General features: G+C 40.9%; 1 protein-coding gene across 1 annotated transcript in view; it reads left to right on the forward strand.

The window, feature by feature from the left end:
* SLC12A5 (solute carrier family 12 member 5) overlaps window positions 1-14,636 on the forward strand; it is a 503,432-nt gene that overhangs the window by 215,668 nt on the left and 273,128 nt on the right. Inside the window, exon 5 of the mRNA XM_078652979.1 lies at window positions 7,899-7,953. Coding sequence (XP_078509105.1) covers window positions 7,899-7,953 — 55 coding nt within the window. The remainder of the gene's footprint in view (window positions 1-7,898; window positions 7,954-14,636) is intronic.

A 14,636-nucleotide genomic window follows, 5' to 3' on the forward strand; every position in this document is an offset into this window, starting at 1 on the left:
GTCATTATGAAAATACATCACAGGATTTATACTTTTGACTCATCATCAAGAAATAAAACTATTGCATTAAAATGTTAGCTACATTGACACAGTCACAAGAGCAGTGGCACGAGCAGTACCACATGATAAGCACAGCTATGAATTACGCATGCGCATAACTTTCCCTCCACTTCTGCAGACGCGTCAGGACACGTGAGTGTGGCTGACGCATGCGCAGTAACTAAATACAAGCGGCGGCCATTTTAGGTGACTTGGGTAAATTATTTTAGTAAAACACATGTGCAAGCTTCACTATCTATGTTCAAACTTAACATAAACGTTAGTAAAACATACATTTGTTACCTTATTACACATAAACGAGGTTCTTGACTTCGGCAAGCCGCAAAATATGCGAAGCTTTGCTTCATCACCCTGCTACACTGCCTTATGCCAAAAATAAGGCCCCAGGTCTTTCTAATTCAGGGAATGGGAAAGCGAGTTCCAGAGTCTGGCTGCCGCCACTGAGAAAGCTCTACCACCCCATCTCTTCTTCAGGGCTCTGGGTAGAGCCACAGATTAAGATGAGCTGAGCGGAGATTTCTGCGTAGAATGCACTAATGGAACATCTCCCTGATCCCAACTGGGATAGCTTGATGAAGGTCATTGCGTACTATGAAATGAAATACCAGCATTTGTAAAGCGCACAGCTACCTCCGGAAAGGTGTCCTGGCGCTGGGGGTCGTCGGGAAGATTAAGCGAGCTATTGCCCAGAGTCACATAGTGCTGGGCTAACCTGCCAGCGGTGATCGAACCTCGAACCCCGTGGTCCTGAGTCAGGCACCCTGGCTGCTGCACCACACCTCTTCTACCTATACAGAGGGCGTAGGCGGGGTCACTCGCACAACAAGCCTAGGGTGCCTTTCAGAGGCACCTGCTGGAAGGAACCCGAGGTTACGTTACAGATAGTGACGGAACTCGTTGGTATAATCATCAGTAGCGGCCGTGGTGGGAGTGCTGTATCGCCAAATGCGATGCAGCGAGAGCAACGAAATTCGTTTTATTTACTTATATGTTTACTTACCTCTAATCGGCCATAATCCGTAGTTTACTACCCCCCCACCCTGCCCTTCCCCACGTCAGCGCCCAGCAGCACTCCCACCACGGGGCGCTACTGATAATCAGCGTACTATGACGTCACATGGATCAATACCACAAGAAGTAATGCCTCAGTCCTTTCCATTCCCTCACTTTCAGTGAAGCGTGCCTGTTTCACACTACCTGCTTGCCTGTTTTACACTACCTACATTAACTTTGGTGAAAGACTACAGCAACTTTGAAAGTAAGCATACTGCATTTACCAGGATGCAATGGGGTGAACTGTGCTGGGATGAGAGGCAGTGTGCTCCCTACCCACCTCTATTTTACAATTAAAGCTGAGATAGATATCATATAACCCATAAAGAATAATTGACTGTTTATGACTGGGCTGGGGCAGAGTCAGTCACACTATAAGACTATGGTCCCTCACAGAGGCACCAGCCAGTAGGGGCACACAACCCTGGTCTTCGAGCGGGCCGGTCGGGCTCCAGACACCTGTCTCTTTGCATCGCACAGGCGCCTCGGATATCCGCCATTAATCTCGTCAGCTGCAGGCCGCATATGCTCGGGGACGGTACAGTAATCTCTGCTCACGGTTCCTACCTGCCTCGTGATTTATGTCTTCCGGGGTCCTGCGCTGTGCTGTTGCATTCGCTTCTCTCTGATAGAGAGGATGAAACTCCGCCACTGTGCTCAAAGTGAGGCCACGCCCCGGAACCGTACGCAGCTTCTAAGATAGCTCAGGGGGTTACTGCGCATGCTGCAAACACCGTTGGAAACTGTTACGAGGGGCTCTCAGAAAAGAAGTTAGAGTTGATGAAACTGATTTATTGTTGTGGCTGGTGAAATTTCCCGCAAGGCTACACCCCGGATCCATCGCAAAATAATATTGTAGAGTCCTAATAGACAAAAAATGCATGTGGTAGGTTTTCCTCCTCAATCCCTTGAACGCTTTAGGCCTGGTATTGGCAGGGGTGTAACTCTCCCCCATTAGGCCCGCCACCCCCTTCCTGCCTGTCTGCCCTCTACCAAGTATTTTCACTCCATTTGTTGTCCTGACCTTAACGGGCGCAACTACCAATAGTGCAACAGGTGAAGTGGCACCGAGGAATGAGGGGCACCTGAACTCAATTTCTGGTGTCAGTTACTACCCAACTAGGGAGAGAAAGGCCCATTTTCCTTGGTACGTCCTTGCTGCCCTACCTTCGCATCTCCCAGGACAGACTTGTCCTCCAGATACAATTAATACTGAACAAAATGTTAACAACTTTTATTCTGATGGCGAGATATCCCACACCCCCAGAGTATGATGCTGTTTATGCCCCTGCAATGTACTTCTTTTTTTCTTAAACTTTCTCAACATTTCCTCCCCCCCCCCGTCATTTAATACGGTTCCATGTTTAAATATCGATTCAAAAAATATAGATGAAAAAAATATTGATGTAAAAATATTGATTACAAAAATATCGACTCCCTATATTTAAACTCAAAAATATTGATGTAAAAAATATAGATGTAACAAATATCGACTTTAAAAAATAACATAACTTAAATTAGATTAATTAAATGATATTAATATTAGTAACAAAATTAATTAAGTGTAATATATATTTTAATTAAATATAACAAATAAACTTAATTTAATAAATATAAACACAAAAAAGTGCATATACATATATTTACTAAAATACATTTGATTAACTATTATCTTTATTTATTTTATAAACTTTAATTACATAAAAAGTAAAATAAACACATACATAAATAATTTAAAATAATTAAATATTCTATATTTAATTAACACATTAAACTATTTAAAAAAAATAATACATACATTCAATAAGAAAATAAAAACATTAGTAGTTAAAACATTGGATAGCGAGGGGGTAAAAATTACTGTTCCCACTCCAGTCAGCCACGGCCCCTGGAGGGAGTTCCGTGGGGTAGACAGGCGGGGTAGGGAGGGGCAGGGTGGGGGGTGGTAAACACCGGAATATGGATGATTGCAGGTAAGTAAACAATTAAATTAAATAAACATATTTCGTTGCGTGCCCTGCATTGCAAAATGCGATGCAGGGCACGCTACAAAATTCATTTTATTAATTTAATTGCTTACTTACCTGCAATCATCCATATTCCGGTGTTTACCATCCCCCACCCAGCCCCTTCCCCGCCCCGCCTATCTGCCCCACGGAACTCCCTCCACGGGCTGCAGCTGACTCCAATGAGTCCAACAATAGGGAAAGCGCTGGATAGCGGAAGGGTAACATTTACTATTCCCACTCCAGTGAGTGCAACAGTAGGGAAAGCGCTGGATAGCGTAGGGGTAAAAATTACTATTCCCACTGCAATGAGTGCAACAGTAGGGAAAGCGCTGGATAGTGGAGGGGTAAAATGTACTATTCCCACTCCCGTGAGTGCAACAGTAGGGAAAGCTCTGGATAGCGGAGGGTTACAAATTACTATTCCGACTGCAATGAGTGCAACAGTGGGGAAAGCGCTGGATAGCGGAGGGGTAACATTTACTATTCCCACTCCAATGAGTGCAACAGTAGGGAAAGCGATGGTTAGCGGAGGGGTAAAATGTATAAAATAAATTAATATATAAATGTAAATATATTATTATTAACAAAGATAATAAAACATAATTAATTCCACATTATCTAACACTATAATATCCACAACACACACCTAAAATTAATTACACAACTAAATTTAATAACTGCAAACTAATTAATAAAAAAAGTATTATTATTTATTAATGAATCAATAAAAAATGTGTTACTTATCACCTTTCACACCATTTACACATATAAACACCACAACACACACCTAAAATTAATTACACAATTGCAATTACTAATTACTAATTAATGAATGGTAATTAATTAATAAATATTTAATATTTAATCTATTAATATTTAATTACTTACCACCCTTCACACTATTTACACATATAAACACCACAACACATACCAAAAATTAATTAAACAATTAACATAATTAATTAATAATTGACCAATTGAGATTAATTAACAACTAATTATTAAACTATTATTAATTAATCAATTAACACATTAATTATTCAATAAATATTATAACATTAAATTACTTCCCACCCTATTCCCCTATAAACCCACAATCCGCTACAGAACTAAAAACTGCAATATTCTAATTTATAAAAACGCAGAAATAAATTTTAAATACATTAATAACTAGTAAAATTCTAAAACATATAATAAAATGACAAACAATTCTCATTAAAACACTAAAATACATAACAATATTATTAAATCGATATTTTTGTAAACTATATTTTTGTAAACGATATTTATTACAAAGATATTTTTGTAAACAATATTACTTACCCGTCAGTCGATATTCTTGTCAACTATATTTTTGTTGTCTATATTTCTTCCCCACGATATTTGTGCGGCGATATTTAGGTCCCACAATATTTCTCCGTCGATATTCCTGCTCTGCACCATTTAATATGCCTGTTATCAAATATGGCAGAGACACCCATCCCCCAGGCACAGATGAGAGTACTTTGAATACATTTTCTTATTCCTCTTCTCTCGCAAATTAACAGGCACATTTTTTGCTCCCTTCCATTCACTACAAATCAGCACCTCTGTTCATAACTGCACCAACCAAGCGCCACCTTCCATGGTGTTTCAATGCTTTTTAATCAGCTTGATGTGTCATCTAACCTGTTTTTCCTTAAGATGTAACAAAAGTGCATCTGGTACTAGTTTCTGGGCCCCAAATCCACCAAGTGGGCCCACCACTTTCCCTCTCTCCTAGACCAACACACCCCTACTTCCTAAAAGGAACAAGCCAGCTGCCCCACCTATTTTTTAACTGTATGCGCACCAACCACTTGCAGAGAGGACAGTCATAGGCCCAAACTTCAAGTCTGTATGTATGTATCTGTTTTTATATAGCATGAGCAAGGGGCAGCAGCCGCGGACCATGCAGGTAAGAGCGGTGGGCGGTGGGCTGGATTCGACAGACGACCACAAAGCAAAATTAAATAAATAATTAATTTTCCCTCGTCGTAGTCGGTCTAAATCCCTCCCCCTCCCCCCACCCATCCTCACCGCTCTTACCTGCACGGGCTGTGGCTGAGTGTCAAACAGACCTATTGGGCAATCAGCCAGTGTCCAAAGGGCAGGTCTGACAGGTCAGTGCGTGGGCCAGCTTTTTGGCTGTCTGTGGGCCTGTTTTTATGGTCTGGTAGACTGGTTTTTCCAGTTGATTTATCTGATATTTGAACAAACATTGCCTGCAGCAAGCTGAAATGCATGCACTCTCCCAAACCTTATACAGTGTATCTTTACAAGTACAAATCTTCCTAATTTGCAAGCCTGAGCCACTTTTCCAGCTTTATAATTCACAAACGGGGAACACTTTTATTTTGGTGCCCAAGTCTATTTTCTGTCCCAGTCCAAACTTGGCATTAGCCTTGCTCAGAAGCAATGGAGAGCTGTCCATTACTTTGGGAATGGAATAGATCTTGATCTTGTACATGAAGTGCAAATGACACAAATACAATTCACGTGTCTAGGCACAGGAAGATTTTTTTTTTCTGCAGTTTTTTATATAGCACAAACTCTACCCGAAGGTATGTTACACAAGTTACATTACACAAGGACAAATACATTTTTTGGTGGGATTTTGTAGGCACAGGGAGATTAAGTAAATTGCCTAGAATCACAGGAGGCTGAGCCGACTTCAAGACTCAAACCTGGTTCCCCGATCCAAAGTTGGCGATTCTGACTGTTATGCCACATCCTCTCCCCATGAAGTGATTTGGCCAGAAGATTTAATTTTGCATCAAGCACTGGAGCCAGGATTTGAACTCCCCAGCTTCCAAAGTCGGCAGTTCTAGCTGCGAGACACTTTCCCTCCCATGTGTGTTTTTACACCCACACCAGTTTTTAGACATTTACACAATACATATGTCATGCCCACTTACACTATGTCCATCTTAGACCTGGTTTGTGGATGCACCATGGAAAACGTCTGATCACCACTTACCATCTCTCTGCCAATCGCCAATCAGACTCCTGTGCCTCAAAAGGCCCTCAGACCAATGCTACGCGGCAGGCACGGCCCGTGCCAGGCGTTATACTGGGGCGGTGACGTCAGGCAGGGGAGGGTCAGGGTGGGGGGTTGTAAAATGAGGGATATGGACCATTAGAGGTAAATACCGATAAAAATAAATAAAACGAATTTCGTTGCCCACGCTGCATCACATTTGGTGATGCAGCATGGGCAACGAAATTTGTTTTATTTATTTTTATCGGTACTTACCTCTAATGGTCCATATCCCGCATTTTACAACCCCCCACCCTGACCCTCCCCTGCCTGACGTCACCGCCCCAGTATAACGCCCGGCACTGGCCCTGCCTGCTACGCAGTAAGAAGCACTTTGCAAAGAACTCCAACAAAATAAAAAAAACTTAAATGAATGGGAATCATATTTGTTCAGGTCCGCCCCACCAGTATTCACCTCTTTGCTACTCTTCAAACTCCTCTCTTTGTCTTGATAACAAATATTTCTAATGCTCAAGCACTTGTCATGCCATGATCATTTTGGGTCTTGGTGGGGCACAAAAGGGCTACACCTGATCCGTTGATAGACATTATTGCTTCTTTGCAGATTTTTTTAACTCTTTTTGTTTCTGTGGTCAGTGCAATATTTACACTTCGTTTTAGTTTTCCTTTTTACAATGCTCGCAGAGCAGTGGGGCGACGCTCCTCCACCTTAGCGGAGGAGCCGCCCCTGCCTACTTCATGAATATTGATGAGGTAGGACACAAAAAGCGACTCACTTTGATTGGTTGCCATTACCAGGGTGGTAACCAGCTTGGGTTGGCAAACAGCAAGTCTGTGCCTTTCAAAAAAGTATTGTTTTTCAAAAGCAGTATTTTTTTCCTTAACCCTTTGCATGCGTAGGACGGCCCCCGGCCATCCGACGTCACAGTGGGCGTGTGCGGAGGACGTCCGAACCACGCCCACTCATTTTTTCGCCAGCACCGTGGCGGAATTCGTGCTGCGGTCTACGGGTTAAAGGAACAAGTGCTGTGTTTTAAAAAGAATGTTGACTTTTTAAAAAAAAAATAGTTTGTTAGAGAATAGGCAGTGATCCAACTATTAAACAAACTTTTTTTTAACTTTCATAAAGGGAAAGAGGTCTCTGGGGACCCTTTCACTTTCAGAAATCTATTGCTACCCCAAATTGGAAGTCAGTAATTCTTCAACGTTTTGCAACTGGATTTCAGTCACAAAACATTGATGCATGTCATACCAAATCGGTATTTTCACAAAATGCTTACAACATGCTCCTTTCAAATGTCAAATCAATACGAGGCTGCAATACAATTTTAGGAGTTGTTAAAAAATTTCTGCCTCCTAAAATGGGATTCATACATTAGAAAAAACACTTTTTCAGCCGCAAATTCCACATTGGCGTTTTTGTGACCTTAAAAATGCTTTGTACATCTCATGGGATTTTAAACATTGGACTGCAAAAGTGCCATACTCAAAGTATCGAATCCCACTTGATCATGGCCAAAGACCATTCTAGAACAAGATCCTGCGTACTGATTATAACCGCGAATGACCCTTTGCACTGTGATATTGCCTGGAAATCGGTAACCAGTCCATTATCATCTGTCACTCATATCTGCTGATAGTCACTGCTCACTGCCGTATTCCCTCTCTGCGTCACCAATTCAGAGTGCGGATCAGCCGTAGCCTTTGTAGGTCTGTGCACCATGGTTTGCAATCTAACACCTGTTTCTTCTCTCTAGACCATGCTGACTGCCATCTCAATGAGTGCCATAGCTACCAATGGAGTTGTGCCAGGTAAGAGGCTTTTTCCACTTCTAGTATGTTTTTAGTAGGGTCAAGCATTGTACTATGGGGGAATAATCAGCCGCGGCCCTTGCAGGTAAGAGCGGTGGACCGGTGGCGCCGGGTTGGGGGGGATTCGACAGACAACCACAAGGGAAAATTAAATAACTAATTTTCCCTCGTTGCCGTCTCTATAAATCTCCCCCACCTGGCCCCGCTGCCCACCCACTTACCTGCACGGCCCGCGACTGGCAATTCTGTAACCTACAGATTATTTTGTTGTGAATGTAAGCACAGGAGCACATTGGGGCATATTACCAAGGGCCTTATCGCCGCTTTAGCGGGAATTTTTCCCGCTAAAGCGGCGATAATTTAATCGCCCTATTACCTAGCTGTCGCTAACATCAGTTAGCGACAGCTAGTAGGAGATAGCGAGCTTCTGGGGGCCCACTTTGCATGTCAGCGATATATATCGCTAATGACATGTAAAATGGGCGTGCCAAGATGTTAGCGACTGGAAACAGTCGCTAACATCGCTAACTCCTATTACCAACTTTTGGAAATAATCGCGCTAAGCGCGTTTATCTCCAAAAGCTAACGCCTGCCCAGAGCAGTTCTTAGCCATGTTACCCAATGGTAGGTGGATTACATGGCTAAGAGCATTTGCTCGGTAATGCATGGATATCGCTGACTTTTCAGCGATATTCATGCATTTCGGCCGATTTTTATCGCTTAGGAGATAAACCTTGATAATATCAAGGCTCCTAAGCGATAAAAATAGGCGAAGCACGGCGATATAAATATAGCCGCTAAACAAGCTTAGCGATATTTTTCGCTAATGCTTGGTAATATGCCCCATTGTTCCTTATAATATTTAGAGTGAATACATACAGGGTTTCACTCAACAGACAACAAGCCTATGTTTGCTCTCTTGTTTCAATACATGGGGTGAGGTTTTATTCTCTGCATTTCAGTTAATGTTTTAGAACTGGTCTTCAGCTTTGGTTATACCTGAAAACACAGCTGTCCATTACAAAGCAAGCTTGTTCAACCATAAGTTACGTTCTGTATGATTTAAGACTTCAGTCCTCAAAAGAGAAGTAAAACATTTGAGATTTTTCTGTACTGTATCCTCTTGAAATAGCTGCTATTTTGAAAACAGTGTAAGTGTATAACATGAATTTGCAAGAAAAATAAAGCTAAATATATTTACGACACGCAAAAGCAATCAACTGAGTTTGAAATACATTTATAGGTGTCAGAATGTGTTTTTTAATGCTTCAGACAAAAGTAATTCCCTATTCTAACTATTTGGGACATTAATAATGTCTGCGCAAAGGTTTCTCTCATTAGTAACAGCTTAAGACCGGAATGTTGAATTCAACACTAGTTTTGCCGTTTATTCTTTGTAAAATATTGGCCACTGAACTGCACCGTACGTGGTGCCCAGATTTTTTGTAGTTTTTTTTAATCCATTTTCAATACAAATATTTCTTTTTTTAAATCATCAAATCATGCCACCGAGGGTGAAAATGTGGAAAGTGCAGCAAATCCCTTATTACACCAAAAATATAGCGGTCCAGTGATCAACTTATTTTCCAGTGGCCCTGATTATGGTGATATTGCGCACCTTGCAGGAAATATGGACGATGTAGAACTGAAAGCAGATGTCACCTTTTCTTGAAGGTCTGAAAAAAAAATCCACATTGCATTCCTGTAAAGCTGGGGCAATGCTGAGCCTATTCACTCTATTACAATATCATGTATGCCTCATCCTCTAGATAAATAATGCAATGACTAAAGCTCTGGTACATAATGTCACACCTTTAGCAACTATATAACTACAATTGACAGATAACTACACACCGTTGATTGAACAAACTGTATTAAATGGGATAGGTAAAAATATGCTAGCATTTCTCTTTTTTTTAAAACTTCTCTTTATTGTGCTTTTCAAATTCAAGAATATTAAATTAATACTTTACCATAATATTACATTACCAGTTCTTAGCCATTCTCCCCGGGTGTTCCAACTTCCCCCATTTACTTCAAACCGCGTTGCAGAGCTTAGTGAGCAACCACCATTGACCTCCCTTGCCCCGCCTCAAGTGGCCTCCTGTTGGATGGCGCTCCCCATGCATCAGTCGCAGTATGCCTTACTGCTCCCTCCATTGCTCCCAGATTTTGTTGTATTTTATGGGCCAACTTGTATACCGCCTCTTCTGCCAATGAGCAGTAATCCCTTCCTCTTAACTATTTCGCCAACGGAGGACCTCACTGAATCTCTAATAGCTTGCAACGTCATCCTTGGCCAGCGTGCACTCTATCCCAATCAGTAGTTATTTATCCCGATTCCCGTGCCACTCTGGAGACTCTCCCAGTGTTCCCAGTTTCATGTCACGGTCTATTGGGATTCCAATCACTGCTTCCTGTGCGCGGAATATTGAATCCCAGTATCTCTGAATCACTCGACATTCCCACACCACCTTGATTTGAGTGCCATTAGCATTACCATAGGGGTATCATTCGGGACGCAACCCCGTCCCATTCTCCACAACCTTACTGGGGTGTAGTATATCCTGTGGAAGTATTTAAATTAAATTGATGCTAGCTTTTCCATATGAAAAAGAGTTTGAAGAGTTTACAGGAATGTCAATTTTGGGTAGCCAGGGTTAGAATTTGCTATCCCTTACTTAACATTATGGGTAGACCAAGCTCTATTCTTGTAACCCCTGGTCTCAGGGACTTTGGGGGCTGTCTGAGCTCCTCACTCAGACCATCAGGAGCAAATAATTTGATATTGATAGGCTAAGGGTGGGACAAGAAGCCTATCCTGTGATATCATCAATGGTCAGTGGGTATCTGATATCACCTCAATATCGCTTGACATTTTGGTGAATCGGAATCCATGAGCGAGGTTAATTGTTCGTCTCTGATTTGAGTGGTCGATAGATCTGTAACCGAACAGCACTTTGAGGCGGTGCCAAATAATATCCTTCAGTTCTAGATGGGTTTAATCCCCAATTTCGGAAAATAAGAAAGTTTAATGTACGAAACTGACTGAGAAGCTAGCATGGGACCGAGGTAGAATCAAAAAGGCACATTATTTTTGATGCACAAGACCTCTAATTACATTGGTCACTTTTTGATTTCCTTCTCTCTCCTATTTATGCTTTTTTGGTTTCTCTTGTAGTGTCCTTCTTACATAGGCTGTGTTGCGCATCCTCTCTGTTGTGCACGCTTTGTAGGATCTTTCTATTCCTCTCTCTTATATATTCTTTGTTGGGTATCTTGCCCCTATCCCCGGAATATATTTTGCAGCACCACCCCCTCTTTCTACTTCTTCTCAAATATTCTCTACTAAGTCCCTCTCTTACTTTCTCTCCCTCTCCCTCTCTCTCTTTCCTTGTCACTTCTCCCATACATGACTTATTGGGTTGCTTTCTTTTTTATATATACTTTATTGAATCTCTCTTTCTTACTTTTGTGTATGTGCATATGAATTGTTGGGTCTCTAAAGCATTGCTCTACTTGAAGGTGCTTCACTGATTTGTGTATGTGTCTGCAGTGTTTGCAAGTATGTAATTTTTAAATTTATCGTATTTTGTATTTGTTAACCGTTTTATAATATTATTTGTATTAGTTTCTTTAATGTATAAAGGGACTATTTACAATGCGACTTTGTATTCTTTTTTTTTTTACTATTGGCGTGATGCGATGTATACAAGTGTACATCTAAATTATGTTAGTTTTTTCATTTTTTAAGGTGTTGTGCTTTACCTTGTAGTGTTATTCCCTGAGCCCCTTGGCGTGTATGTGATTCCTTTGCGGTACCTGTGAATGGCCATGTGTGGTGAGTGACATACTCCACGGTTTGGCAGGAGTAGATGTTAGCCTGTTCAGGCAGTAGTAATACTGGAATAGATGTGGATGTAACTTTGATGAATTACAAGTGACGTATACCATAGCTGGTGTGCTATGTATTAGTACATCTCTGTCCATGCTCCTCCTTAATTTTCCCTTTCCTCCTCCCACTTTGTAGTAGATAGTTACCATTTCCCTGTCACTCCTTGCCACTCCCACATTTACACTTAAAACATAGAAGCTTGGCACATATGACATCGGACAGACTTATGCTTATAGCTAAATTCCTGTATATTTGTGAATTGCATTTAAAAGTAAGTGAAGTACAGGAGTACTACTAGGCATACTCCTAAAGTCCTTGTAAATTGGACCTCTTGTTGTGTCTCTTTATTTCACCCTTCTACAAACACCTTTTTGTATCTTTCTTTCTCTCTCTCTTCCTTCTAGTTTGTGTTGCATCATTTTGCCTTTATTTCATCTCATATTTGTGTTGCTGTGTCTCTTGTCCCCGCTCTTTCTCACCCTTGTGCAAGCTAAAATGCGTCTCGTGTTCTCCCTTTTATATATTCTCTCTTGTGCCTTTTTTCCTTCAGTGTATTCTGCGTAGTCTCCCTTTTATTCGCCTTTTTCTATATTTTAATCTTTTATTAGTTTTAAAAAATCTGTCTTTGTATTTTAAGGATTGAAATTGCCACTAAGGTTGAATTTCAAATATATTAAAGATACCATTTCCTGGGTTCCTCATGTACACATTTTGTTGCTTCTTTTTAATTTGCTCCCTTTTGTGTTTACTTTGTTGTGTATCTTTCTCCTATCTTTCGCACTCTTACATATACGTAGGGCCTTATGTACTGCGATCCACTTGCACATCAGGCACGCCACCTGGTTTGTGAATGGCCATGCAATTTTCAATGTTACCTATAAACAAGTGAGTTGCATCGAAAATTGCGTATTCAGAGGAGTCGCAAAATCACCTGCTTATGGAATATAAAATAGGCATGTTTCAATGCATGAATCAAAAAAAGGAAACTTCCTTTCTGAGTATTACAACATTACAGTTGACTTGAATGTTCATTTAGGTTTCTCCACAACAACAGTTACCCCAGAAATTCTAGTTCAACCAAAACTAACAAATGTATGTATCAAAATATAATTTTTATTTTGATTTTATCAAGGCAAAGAAAATACATTCATAAAATTGCTAAACACATTAAAATCCTAATGTAATGATCATAGTTACATAGAATCATAAAAATCCTTTTGTACACAAAAACACATTTTATACAGACACATTCAGTTTATAAAAAAGAACCATAATTTTCAAGTGTACAGAAAAGACCAATTAATAATACATGTTCAATAAAAGTTTGTCGACGCGTTTCGGTGGTATATTCTTTAGAACACCTTCTTCAGGACTTTCTAAAGGATCTTCTTAATCTAAAAATAGATACATAACAATATGTTAGAAGTTAAACTATCGGGGGAGTTGTGCCACATCACTGTTGACCGTGCCCTAATATTTCTTACATTTAAAAGTGGTCCTTTTATACATTGCCACATCAGGGTACTGGAGTATTGTGAATTGGTTATAATTTTATCCCTCGCGTTGCATCAGGGAATCTGTACATGGGAGATACAAGTTTTTTTAAAAAACTTAAGTACACACTTATAGCACCTGCCCACAGTATTGCTAGAAATTAATGCGGATAATGACTAGTTCACCTACTTTTTATTGCATCAGCAAGTCGGCTAGTACACACAGTTTATCCAGCTCACGTTATGATCCTTGTATCTCTTTGCATTGATACTCGAGTGGCTTGAAATTCTACACTCCGTGGATCAATCAGCTTGGCGTGTGCACCTCTTTTTATATTTAAGATGCTCTCACCAACAGCCTGGATAAATAACATATATATTCTTTAGTGTCTCAGATGTTTGTATAGGTTATTCATTATACACACTATTATTGCTGGAGTAAACTCCCAATCACCACACTTATTTCATTAATAGTGTGGATGCATCTATGCTTAGAAAACTCTGCATTTTATGCTTGAACGACTCTACATTTTATTATTGGAGATTTTGGACGAGACTCATGTCCAAAATCATCTACGCTCCATGTAAATAAACAGGTATGTATAACTCACGCACTACTCTGCTACTCTGGCACTGTTTAGGCAATATAGTAGCATTCTGTGTCGGATATTACTTTTCCTTTAATGCTAAGTGGATGGCTATATACGTACGCCCATCTTCTCCACCTACTCTTAACCTAGCTCCGCGTTCTGGCGAGCAGTTCAAGCAGGAATCCTAATGTAACCTGGATTCCCTTACATCTGGCGCTGAGTCGGCGGCTTGGAACTCCCGCCCCTACCCACCGCGCCCTCTTACTATAGCCCCTCGGTCTATCGAGCTAAATCAAAGCCCGGACCTACTTAACATGGTAACGGTCCCTCTTACCTCCTATCTGTCATCCGATCGTCTTGACCCTTCCGTGTGGTATACGTGCATGCAACTGATCAAGGGGTTTATATACATGCACTCGCCCGGCGCTTCAGATGTAATAGAAAGCACCTGAGGTTCAGTCATTCCGGATTTCGCGGCCATGATAGTAGTTTATTGCCGAACCATGGAAACGTACACATTCGACGACGGACTTGTTCCCACTGCAAAACCATAATAAAATCTGACAAAGTTGACCTTAGGGGTATAACACACTGGATGAACGAACATGTCAACTGTAGGACATCTAATGTTGTATATCTCCTTATGTGCCCTTGCCAGAAATGCTATATTGGTGAGACAGGCAGAGAAATGCGCTTACGCCTGTC

Source organism: Lissotriton helveticus, chromosome 7 (genome assembly GCF_964261635.1).
Source record: "Lissotriton helveticus chromosome 7, aLisHel1.1, whole genome shotgun sequence".
NCBI lineage: Eukaryota > Metazoa > Chordata > Amphibia > Caudata > Salamandridae > Lissotriton > Lissotriton helveticus.